Here is an 11,956-nt window from a genome sequence, read left to right as displayed (position 1 = left end):
ATTAGGATGTCCCATTAACTTTAATTGGAATTGTTTCTAGCAAGTAGCAATGATTTTCTTCTCTTTTTAAAGAACGGCATTGTAACCTGATACATGGAGAAGGTCTAAGAAAGCTAAGAAGGTCTAAGATTTAAAAGAAACAAACATTTCCTTTTTTGAGTGATAGAACAAGTAGTGGGTGGAATCATCAAACAAAGCTGGAAACATGACAATTGGTGATTGGAATGAGGGGTGGCAAAAATAAAATATAAAGTGGATTTGGATGAAGTCGATTGAGATTAACAGCCACAGATACGCTGGCTGTTTCCAAGTTCTTCCAGAGGCAAGTTAGATGTCCAGAAAGGCAAACTGAAGAAAGAACATAAGCATTTGCAACAAACAAGGACTAAAAAAAAAAATCTAGTTGCCCAATCATCCTGAGGACTGCATATCTGTTTACACTGTGTGTGTGTGTGTGTGTTCCTCAAATAGCCAACATGACCTTGTTTTTTTTTAGATTCTGTTTATACATTCAGATTTTGAAATATTGGTATGCCATCCCTTAGATCAGTGGTTCCCAAACTTGGCAACTTTAAGACTTGTGGACTTCAACTCCCAGAATTTTCCAATTTTCTGAGTTGAAGTCCACAAGTCTTAAAGTTGCCAAGTTTGGGAACCACTGCCTTAGATGATAATAGTGGGTATGCAGTGGAATAGTTAGTATAGATTTCAGCACAGAGAAGCAAATCTGTTAAACAGAAATAACATCACAGTTACAGTATATTTTAGAAATGAAAGAGGCCTAAAGTTCATGGTAAGAGTTTTTTTATTGTTGAGTCTGCTGCATAGTCTATCCTTTGTCATCAGCAATATCTAGTCTTTGAAAACATACCTAGACTAGATAACAAAAGAAAACCAAATTTCATAGCATCTGGGTGGAATTTTTTCTTTCTATCCATTCTGTATGGATGGATGGATGCAGTAACATTTGGTGGAATATAGAATGGAACAGGTGGATCATCTTATATTGCTAAAGTGACATGTTGTATAGTATATTGGAATGTTGTGATGGCTGTCAACAATTGTCACTTGAAAGGTTCTTTTACAGGGATACTTTTCTGGAAATTCCTCATTCCTTATTAGACAGGGATCTATCTGTCAGTTTCTTGGACTTGACAGCGTCTGGGTGGGCTTAAGAATCACCACCCACTTCCTTCTTCTGTCTTTTCCATTAGCTCCACAGTCTTAGCAGCTTTTCGGATTCTGAAGGGTGAGAAAAATCTCACACTATGGCTTTGGGCAAGGTTAAGGAGCTCTTTCCAGAGGCTGAGGTTGACAGGCGCCTTGTCTCAGGCTTGCTTTGTGGCTCAGCTGCTGCCATTCTGATGTTCAAATGGATGAACCAGATACGGGTCCAGAAGAAACTTGATGAATTCAAGACCAAGCGAGAACATGGGTTTCAGCGAATGGAGAAAGCAGCAAAGCAGTTTAAACAGCAGGTATTATGGCATTTGATTTTTTTTATAAAAAAAAATCAGATGTCCTTTTTCCTAATTTTAGAAAATGACTGAGACAGATTTATATGCAAAAATATTTCACTGGCCCACAATCTTTGATTATGGTTTCTCTCTTGCTTGAGCAAATACGAACATGCATTTTATACTATATAATGGTGATAATGGTGCCTTGCTTGCCAATATCTATTTCATATTTAAGGTAGTTATTTTCATCTTTGAAAGTAATGGTTTGTATTTTATATAGTGCTATAGTTAATTTCTTTTCCATATCTTTTGGCTAAGGTTCCTATTGCTCTGTGTTTCCTATTTAACATTAGAAGCCTCTTAATGTTCATACATACTTTGTGTCATGAGGGAGGCAGGAGAAGGCATAAGATTTCTTTTGCCTTCTCTTCTGGCATTTAAGCTATCTTCTTAATGCAGCTGTCTCTACTCACTTTTTAGCAGGTGGTAATAAATCATCCACAATAAAACCAGTGGATATTTGAGCTTAACATTTGACTAGTGACTGTTAACACATGCCAGGATTATTATTAGGTACAAAGAGCAAACCTCTTGTCTTTCTTCTTGCACAAAATTGTGTGTGTGTGTGTGTGTGTGTGTGTGTGTGTGAGAGAGAGAGAGAGAGAGAGAGAGAGACAGAGACAGAGACAGAGACAGAGAGACAGAAAGAGAATAGCATGCTGAGTTAGGACTTTCAATGCTCTTTGTGCATCCTTCATTCTGCAATACAATATAGACTCTGTTAATCTGTTAATAGAATTATCCCTAGTTTGGAAAGAACTCTTGCTCCCTTCATTGTGTTTCAGTAGAAACAAGAATTTTGCTATCTTAAGAAATTTATATGGTTACAGAAAAGAAGGTTTGGTACATCATTGTGCCTGGATTCCAATGCTATGCATTACCAGTGAATCCCATTTGGTATAATGGCATGTGGAAATAGCCTTGGGAGATGGAAGGAAGAGTCACAAACTAGACAATATCTTTTTGAATTGTAAAGGAGAAGGAGTGTGCTTTTATACTTGCAAGTATGCTTGCAAGATTATGTTAATATAACTTTATAATAGATTTGGAGCTGGTACTTCTAGATGTGCTTCATGCTTGGACTACCTCATAAGGCTGACAAAAATCTTGCAAGTTGGAAAATAATAGAATAACAGAGACCTTAGAGGTCTTATAGTCCAACCCTCTGCTCAAGCTCTATACCATTTCAGACAAATGGTTGTGCAATCTCTTCTTTAAAATCTCCATTGTTGGAGCACATTGTCCTTGCACAGCACATTGCACATTGGAGCAATTTGCCATTAAAATTCAAGAAACTTGGACAAGTCCTTTCTTCTATCTCCTGAGGTCATTCCAACATACCATTACTGTTGGGGAACTACTGAGTATAACAAGTTGAAAGCACACTTTCTTGTGAATAGACTGTTTGCTTACTTGCCATCTTTAGCTGGGAGAACAATAACTTTCAACTTAGATTTGTGAGGTCATCTCTTACCTTGGCTCCTTCCCAGGGACCTGTTCCAAGCTCCTAGCATCCTTCCCCTCTGTCTATACTCACCCTGGATTCAGCCCTAAGCCTCAAGTATCAACCCCGATAACAACAGTGGAACAAAAGTACTATCAATGTTGTATGTGTTATCTAGTGGTGGGATTCAAATTTTTTTTACTACCAGTTCTGTGGGCATGGCTTGGTGGGCATTGTGTGGCTTGATGGACATGGCAGGGGAACGATATTGTAAAATATCCATTCCCTCTCCACTCCAGAAGCACATTGCAAAATTCCCCCTCAGATAGGGTTCGCAACTTGGGAGTCCTCCTGGACCCACAGCTGACTTTTGAACATCATTTGTCAGCTGTGACCAGGGGGACATTTGCCCAGGTTCGCCTGGTGCACCAGTTGTGTCCCTACCTGAACCGGGAGGCCCTCACAACAGTCACTCGTGCCCTTGTGACCTCTAGGCTGGAGTACTGCAATGTGCTCTACATGGGGCTGCCCTTGAAGAGTATTCGGTGACTTCAGCTAGTCCAGAATGCGGCCGCGCGAGCGATCGTGGGTGCACCTCGTTTCACCCACGTAACACCTATCCTCCGTGAGCTGCACTGGCTGCCTGTTGATCTCCGGGTGCGCTTCAAGGTGCTACTTGTCACCTACAAAGCCATTCATGGTATTGGATCTGGGTACTTGAGAGACCGCCTACTGCCAATTACCTCCACTAGACCGATAAGATCGCATAGATTAGGCCTCCTCCGAATTCCATCAGCCAGCCAGTGTAGACTGGCAACTACCCGGAGGAGAGCCTTCTCGGTGGCTGCTCCGACCCTCTGGAACGAACTCCCCATGGAGATTCGTACCCTCACCACCCTCCAGACCTTCCGCGCCGCCCTTAAAATCTGGCTGTCCCGGCTGGCCTGGGGTTAAAGACTCTAACCCCACTCGAATTGTATGACTGTTGTGTTCTTAAATGATGTAGTGTCTTTATGTTGTATATTGTTTGTTCTCCCCCCCCCTTTTGAACTGTGAGCCGCCCTGAGTCTCCCCAGGGAAAAGGGCGGCATACAAATAAAGTGACTATGACTATGACTATTCCCCTTTCCTCCTGATTAGCTGGGAGGCAAAGAATAGATGGGGGAATAGCAAAGAATAGATGGGGGGCAGGGCCAGTCAGAGGTGGTATTTACAAGTTATACTCAAAATTTCCGCTACTGGTTCTCCAGAACTGGTCAGAACCTGCTGAATACCACCTCTGATATCATCATAAAGTTAAATAAATGGTTGAGTAATGGTTGAGCCATATACTGCACAAGAAATGGGGAAAAAAACCTGACTGGGTCTGTTTTTAAATAGACTGGGCGCAGCAATTGCATGACATGTAGAAATACATTTTCCAACCTACCTTCCCTTGACCTCATTTTTTGGCAGGAGAGCTGAAGCACTGAAATCAGAGATCTAATGGAGGCAAAACTGGATCTTTGCCTTGCTGTGTCAAGATGAATAATTAGTTATGAAACAAAGCTGTTTAAAAACTCCTCTTTATGACAGTGTATGTACATAATTCATTAATGTATTGAAATACGATCTTAACCAAGGATAGCTAGATTGGAGTATTAAGGAGTGGTTAAGGCATCAGGCTAGAAACCAGGAGTTCTACTCCCACCTTAGGCACAAAGCCAGCTGGGTGACCTTGGCAAGTTCCTTTCTCTCAGTCTGAAAAGCAGGCACTGGCAAAACACTTCTGAAAAACCTTTCCAATAAAACTGCAGGAACGTGTCCAGGTAGTCTCTGAAAATTGAACATAATTGAATGAAAGTTGGGAAAACAGTTAATTGAAGTTTTGCAAAAAAAATAAAAAAGTAATAAATTGGAATATCAAAATGAAGATTTTAATCGTCCCCTGTCATCTTACTCACCATTAAGGATCTACTATCTTTCGAAAAAGGTTAACTGTACTAGACATTTATTTCTGTATCAACAACATCATTTATATAGAAGTTGAACAATAAGGAGCAAGAATATAGCTCTGTTTGACTCCTTTGAAGATAAGGAGGACAGTGGTTAAATCACCATTACAACATCCTCTATGTGCATTGTAGTATTTTAATGTAATATGGTTATGAACCAAAGAAGATGAGAATCAATAGCTAATTGATGGCTAATTTCCTCTATAGTCTCTCATGAAGAATTGAAACAGAAAGTATTCCTTTGGTAGGGCTAGAGGAGTTTTCAACTAAATGTAGAGGAGTTTTCAACATGCAGATGGGCTCCGGACCAGGAGAGCCTCTTCCTTCTTTTTAACCAGGTGATCTTCTAAGACTAAGACATAACAAAGAATCTTAATTACAGGCTGAACAAAAGAGCGCATCCAGGAAGACTAGTAACATGAGGGCAATCCCTCATGTTACTCAGACCAGCTGAGCCTCCCTGGACGTCGCAGCAGCAGCAGCCCCAATGTGAAAAACGCCGAGATCGGCGTTTTTCGCATTGGGGCGTGCTGCAAGAAGAGTGAGTGAGTGAAGACCTTTCTAGCCTTTCTAGACCTTTCTAGACCTTTCTAGCCGGCGCAAATGAGGCGGGCTGCAAGAGGGAGGGAGGGAGGGAGTCTGGATTGGCACTGAGCAGGGAGCAGATGCCCTGAAAAGGCATTTAGAGGTGGGGGAGGGAGGGGTTAGGTTAAAGAAGGGAAATGGGAAGGAAACCAAGGCTTTACCCCCAAGTCAGCGGCTGGTCAATCCACGAGGGTACATTCCTGGTGGAGGGAGCTTTGAATTAAGTTCGCTGAGGATGGTGGGCTACTTCCGATGTTTAAAACACCCAGCCTCAAACTTGACTAGGCGACCACAACCCCCACCCCACTCCACCCCTCTCTCTCTCGTTCAAGAGTTCTCACCTGCGCCCTCTGATCTGGCAACCTATCTTGCCCTACCTGGTGAACAGGATGACGCCGTGCTCCAGGGGGCTGTTGCTCACTTTCTGCCAGCTCTCCCAGATCAGCTTCTGATCCGCGCTGGAAAGTCTGTCGCACTGCATTTTTCTCCCAGAGCGAAGTGCCAAAGGGGAGCAGCAGCGCCGTTTTGGGAGAAAGCTCCGCTCGCCGCTCAAAGTCTTGGGCTGCCCCCGGAGGAACAGGTGGCCCGGATCCGGATCCCCAAGCAAATAATAAACAAATGCACATGCGGGGCTCAATGGAGCTTTCATAGCCGCTTTCTCGCCCGGAGCTTTCCTTCACATCTCCTTGGCTCCTTTTTTTTTTGTTTTAGAGCACCCCTCCGTTGAGAGGAGGAGGAGAGGCTCCAACTCTGCCCAGAGAAGGAGCCCAAGCGCTCCGGGGAAACGCCATGTTGCTTGAGGCCACGGGAGCCAGTTGGAAGGCAGAGGAGGGGTGGGAGCAGGAAAAAAGGCCCGATGGCTCCTCAAAAGCATTGCGGAGGAGGAGGGGGCAGGGCAGGGGTGACGCGGTGCCCAGCTCAGGTGCTCCGAGCAGAGGGGGAGCCGCCCCCTCTGCAAGCGCTGGGCAGCAAATGGGGTGGGCTGCAAGAGGGAGGGAGTGAGTCTGGATTGCTGTAAAGCAAGTCTTGGGAAGTCCTTTGCACCAGCTAGAAAAGGTCTTCACTCACTCCCTCTCCTTGCAGCACGCCCCGATGCGAAAAACGCCGAGATCGGCGCACTTGGGGCTGCTGCTGCTGCGACGTCCAGGGAGGCTCAGCTGGTCTGAGTAGGCAGGGTGGGGGTAACGCGGTGCCCAGTTCAGGTGCTCTGAGCAGAAGGGAAGCCGCGCCCTCTGCCAGCGCTGGGCAGCAAAGCTTCACATCTCAGCGCTGAGATGTTAAGCTTTGCTGCCCAGCGCTGGCAGAGGGGGCAGCTCCCCCTCTGCTCAGAGCACCTGAGATGGGCACCGCATTACCCCTGCCCTGCCCCCTCCTCCGCTGCCATGCTTTTGAGGAGCCATTGGTCCTTTTTTCCTGCTCCCGCCCCTCCGCCGCCTTCCTACTGGCTCCCGTGGCCTCAAGGCTCCTCAAAAGCACGGCGGGAACTTTGCTGGCTTCACCTCAGCTGCAGCGCCGGGCAGCAAATCCGGCGGTGCTGTTAGAGGAGGAGGAGGCAGCAGCAGTTAGTCCGGTGGTTGCGGGGGCTTACCGTCAGTCCGGTCGCCCCGTGCTCATCAAAACAAATCACTGCGGCTGCGCGGGAGTTGAAAAGTGCTGCGCGGTGTTTTCTTGCCTTAGAGGGAACAGTGGTCCCGCGGGGGAGTCTCCGGCTGCTGCGCTCGCCTCGCCCGCCGGCCCCCGAAGTGCGCAAGGGATGCTTTGGGGAAAGGCTCCGCTTCCAGACCCTGCCGAGGGCCACACACACAGGTGGCTCTTTTCGGAGAGGCGGAGGCTTTCCCATGGCTTGTCCGGGTGGAAGTGGGGCTGGAAAGGCAAGCCGCTCCCCCACTCATCTGCCCACTCACTCGCTACACTACCCCGCCCATGCGAGCGGCAGTGGATGGGCGGGGGAACGAATGAGCAGCTCACTCGCTCCCCACCCATCTGCTCGCTCACTCTCTACACTACCCCACCCATGTGAGCGGCAGCAGATCAAAGAAGGCGCCAAAATTAAAGCGGGATCTTTTGACAATGGCCCGGAATGCGGGAAAAATTATGAAGAAATGTGCCTGTCCCGCCAAATGCGTCTGGTCACCTTAACTAAATGGTGCAAAATTGCACATTAATCCAGGGTGGAATATCCTGATCTAAAATCTATTTGTTTAAAGTTAACTTTTAAAATTTTAACTTGCCCAATGTTGCTGTAGCTAGCCTCAAAATAGGTAGATTGAAAAAACAAAAACAAATGATTGAACAAAATGTTTTTTCAACTCTCTGCTATTGGGGACCACACAATAAACATTTAGGAAATATGTGAACCATCCAATTAAACATTCTCCTCCTACATTTTATTTTTAAGAGGGTGAGAGTTCACATTTTTCAGCAAATAAGATAATCACTATTGTTGCAATTTTATGTGCCTTCCCATTTCCTCCATTTTAAAAGATTTTTAAAATACATTTTGTAGGGGGAGAAATCAAAATTAACTATTCATTGACTGCTTCCATTTTAATATAATCTATGTCCTAATAACAACTGCTGACTCTTGTACATTTTTAAAATTTTAGCATTTACTAGGCTACTTTTATGCTTCAACAGACCAGTTTTCAACCACTGAACAATTTTTGCAGGCCAGTTAACTTGCAGTGCATCCAGAAGATTGAATAGCTCTGGCCAGTTGATTGGCAGTGATTGTGTGGTTTATGGGTAGGGAATGTGGAGATTATGGTTGGGGAATGTGGGTGACCGGCCAGATGCTGCACCTCCATGCATCATCAATAATCCCAGAATGTAATTTAAGAATCATCTAACAGATATCCATTTTGCAATAATATGTCAACAGTATGTTTGTTCCTTGTGGCAGAACCCAGGAATAAAGGCTGCTCCAATCCTGTCTCTTTCTCTTGTGGAACTAACTGCAAAGTTAAAAGATGGCTCCCTGTCTCCAGAAAGTGTTCTATACATCTATATGGAAAAGGTAAGGTTGACTTTGAATGTTAAAATTCCAATATGGATGTGCATTCTTTATGCAAAACCTGCTTTCCTATTTTGCAAACGTCAATATAAACCATTGACATTTCACACCATAAATATGGTTACTGATTTGGGCAAAAGTTAAAAAACTAAAATCCTTTCTAACTCTGTGCCTTTCCCTGTTTCTATAATCTGAAGTAGAGGGTGATAGCTAGAAGCAATCAGTTTAAAGATCTGACATAGGACAGCTGATTGCTGTGATGATGCTTTAATGGATTCAGAACGCATAAATGGTGGACAGAAGATTATATCTTCTTTTGTCCCACTAGGAGAAAATGAGGAGTTCAACCAAGCCAAGTCTTTAAGTCAATCTATACTGGGAGTTAATCTGCAAAGGAAACAGAGGAGTTACTTTGTCCCTTGTGAAAAAACACACGGCATCATCAGTTCCTCAAGAGAACTGTTGAGAAACAGGAAGCCTGGTGCTCTTGACTTTTGTAAACCCACACCTGACCCTCAACCTTCGTGCGTATTTTGTAAGACCTTCTATCATAAAAACAGCATCAACCTCCAGAGATGACTTTCCATGGAAACAGAATCAATCCCCTCTGCACTGGTGGCAAAGAGCTGGAGGGCCTCATTCCAGTGGGACTGTATTATGGCCTGGAACTGGCTGACCATCTCAGCCCACTGAGCCTCCAGGCGCCGGTACCTGGCCTTGCACTCCAACTGGTCTTCCCTCTGCTTGAAAAGCCTATGCTTGTAGTCCTCAGTGAGGTGCTTCTGCTGAGCCTCCTTCTCGGTCAGATCCATTTGAACTGAGCCAGCTATTTTGCCAACTCTTTCTCATGGTGGCTGCTTAGCTCCAGCAACTGCTTTCTGTTGGGGCCCTAAGGAGCCTGGGTGGGTGAGAAGTGGCTGGGAGGGAAGGGGCGAGTAGAGGCCAGAGAGGTGTTGCTTGATGTGAGCGACATCAAATTGATCACACCCACCTAGGCACCCACCCACCCAGTCATTAGGCATGAATTTAGTGGTCCAAAAGGTTGGGGACTCCTGATGTAAAAGCCAGTTTTTTTTATTTACAAGTACTGAGGGAAAGCTGGCTAAGCTAATAGCTTATAATATTACATTCATTTCCGCAACATTTTGCATATGCATTTGTTTGTCCACACTCATACCCAGACATTATAAATGAAGCTCAGCCCAATTCAGTTTCAAATCCCTCTCCAGTTGTGCAGCCAGTACCCAATTAAGCAAATTTCATCCAGCAATTCAAGAGTTAAGAGGAACTTTCATCCTTTTCCTAGCCCCTTGAATCTAGGGCCTTGGGCCTTTGATTTATGTGATCCATGGAGTTATTTTCAGCTGTGGAAGATTTATTACAACTCCCACCAGCTAAGTTACAAGGGAATTCCATTTTTGAAACAGTGTGACTTTGAGACTTCTAGAAAGATGATCAAGGACTGAATGAATGCAATTGCCTGCTTGGCAGGTGGACAGTATGGATATAAGTGCACCAAAAAGATACTTGAATGTATTGGATGCCGGGAATTTATTTATTATATTTATATTACCTAGCGTATTGATTATTCTGGACAGTGCACAAAGACATTAAGGACATTAGGATATAAAATTATACATCTGTTATAAAAATGGTATATAAAAAGTTGAGATAAAACATAAGGAAAAAATTAAAAATGTGCAGCATCCAAAACTAAACTTTGCAGGACTAAAATCCACATGTGGTTGGAGAAAATAACACACAAACAAATAGACTTTAAACCAGAGGTCTTTTTATTGGGGATCATACCAGAAATTTATAACAAAGACTTAAAATATCTGATTGTAAATGTGTTAACAGCAGCCAGAATCATATTTGCAAAAAAACTGGAAAAATGAAACAATACCAAAACAGGAAGAACTTATTCGAAAAATAATGGACTGTGCTGAAATGAGTAAATTGACACTTGAAATTAGAGACTAAGAGGACGAGCAATTTTATAAGATATGGGACTTGTTTTATCAGTGGCTGGGGGGAAAAACTTGGAAATGAAAAATGTTTTACTCATGCTTTAATTGAAGGAGTTAAATGATAACACAATCATGCTGTGAAATAAATTAACAACGATACAATGAAAAACTGATATATTTATGCATTGAATACTTTAGAATTTTTTGCTTTAAAAAGGATAAGGATAATAATGATTTTATGTATACTTGATAGAGGATTGGTGATACAATGTATAACGTCAAGAACATATTACAATGATATCTTATTGCTGATAAATAATTTTAATAAGGGAATAATTGAAAATTGGTGTGTGTGTGTATATATATATATATATATATATATATATATATATATATATATATATATATATATATATATATATGTAGCAACTATTTAGAATATTTTGTTGAAAAATGAAGGAATAAGATTTCTGTTTGAATGTATGATGTACAAGGATAATAATGAACATAAGCATACCTGATAGTTGATTGGTGGAATTACTGTATATACTCAAGTATAAGCCTAGTTTTTCAGCCCACTTTTTGAGCTGAAAAAAGCCGCCTCGGCTTATACTCGAGTCAGTGAAAAATTTGCCCGAAATGGAGGAGAAAAAGGGGCGGGGCCATGCCGCTGGGTGACGCTCGTGAATGGCCCAGCGCCCCTGAGTTTCCCCTCCCTCTGTGTCAGTTTGCCGCGCAGCGTGCACCGCACCATCCCCCCTCCTCACGTTCTAATGTAATGCAGGGCTATCTTACGATTCCCCTTCCTCCCCCTCCTGCCGCTCTGCAACGATGTCCCACCTCCTCCTTGTTATGGCAAGCAGCCACATAGCGATGTCCCACCTCCTCTGGTACAGTGATCCAATGATAGGAATCACTGTGCCGTGTGTCATAGGAGGCGGGACATCATCATCACAGCGGGACATCAGCATCATGAGGTGAGTGAAGTATTTCATTGAATACACCGGTATTGTGTGATAATAATTTGTTATGCAGACCAAATTTTTACAATGGCTACTGTATATTTAATGGGCACAGGCAGGCTGTATATGTTATTCAATGGGCAATGGCATTATTGGTATCTATTTTTATTTTTGAAATTTATCGGTAGCTGCTGCATTTCCCACCCTAGGCTTATACTCGAGTCAATAACTTTTCCAGTTTTTTGTGGTAAAATTAGGTGCCTCGGCTTATATTCGGGTCGGCCTATACTCGAGTATATACGGGTATGCATAATTGAAAATAGTGATATACAAATATAAATGGTTGGTAAAAAAAAAATTTCTATCACATGGGGATTATATAAAGGTATACTGTTATCAAATAGATAATCAAGAATGTAAGGGAATTATGATTTATTGGGAAAAAATACTAATTGTAATTGAACATAT

At 43.2% G+C, this 11,956-nt stretch overlaps 1 protein-coding gene across 2 annotated transcripts in view; it reads left to right on the top strand.

The window, feature by feature from the left end:
- Nucleotides 1-594: 594 nt before the first annotated feature.
- The window catches only part of LOC116509775 (vitamin D3 hydroxylase-associated protein-like), a 47,911-nt gene continuing 36,549 nt past the window's right edge, over nt 595-11,956 (top strand). The window contains exons 1-3 of one of the 2 annotated variants that reach the window (XM_032219080.1): nt 595-793; nt 1,215-1,478; nt 8,446-8,559. In XM_032219080.1, coding sequence (XP_032074971.1) covers nt 1,269-1,478; nt 8,446-8,559 — 324 coding nt within the window. In that variant the 5' untranslated portion in view covers nt 595-793; nt 1,215-1,268. Of the gene's footprint in view, nt 794-1,214; nt 1,479-4,419; nt 4,541-8,445; nt 8,560-11,956 lie in introns of those variants that run through there. The other variant, XM_032219081.1, reaches the window with a different exon arrangement.

Source organism: Thamnophis elegans, chromosome 5 (genome assembly GCF_009769535.1).
Source record: "Thamnophis elegans isolate rThaEle1 chromosome 5, rThaEle1.pri, whole genome shotgun sequence".
Lineage (NCBI taxonomy): Eukaryota > Metazoa > Chordata > Lepidosauria > Squamata > Colubridae > Thamnophis > Thamnophis elegans.
The sequence above is the reverse complement of the archived record's forward strand: the minus strand, read 5'-3'. Positions and strand labels throughout refer to the sequence as shown.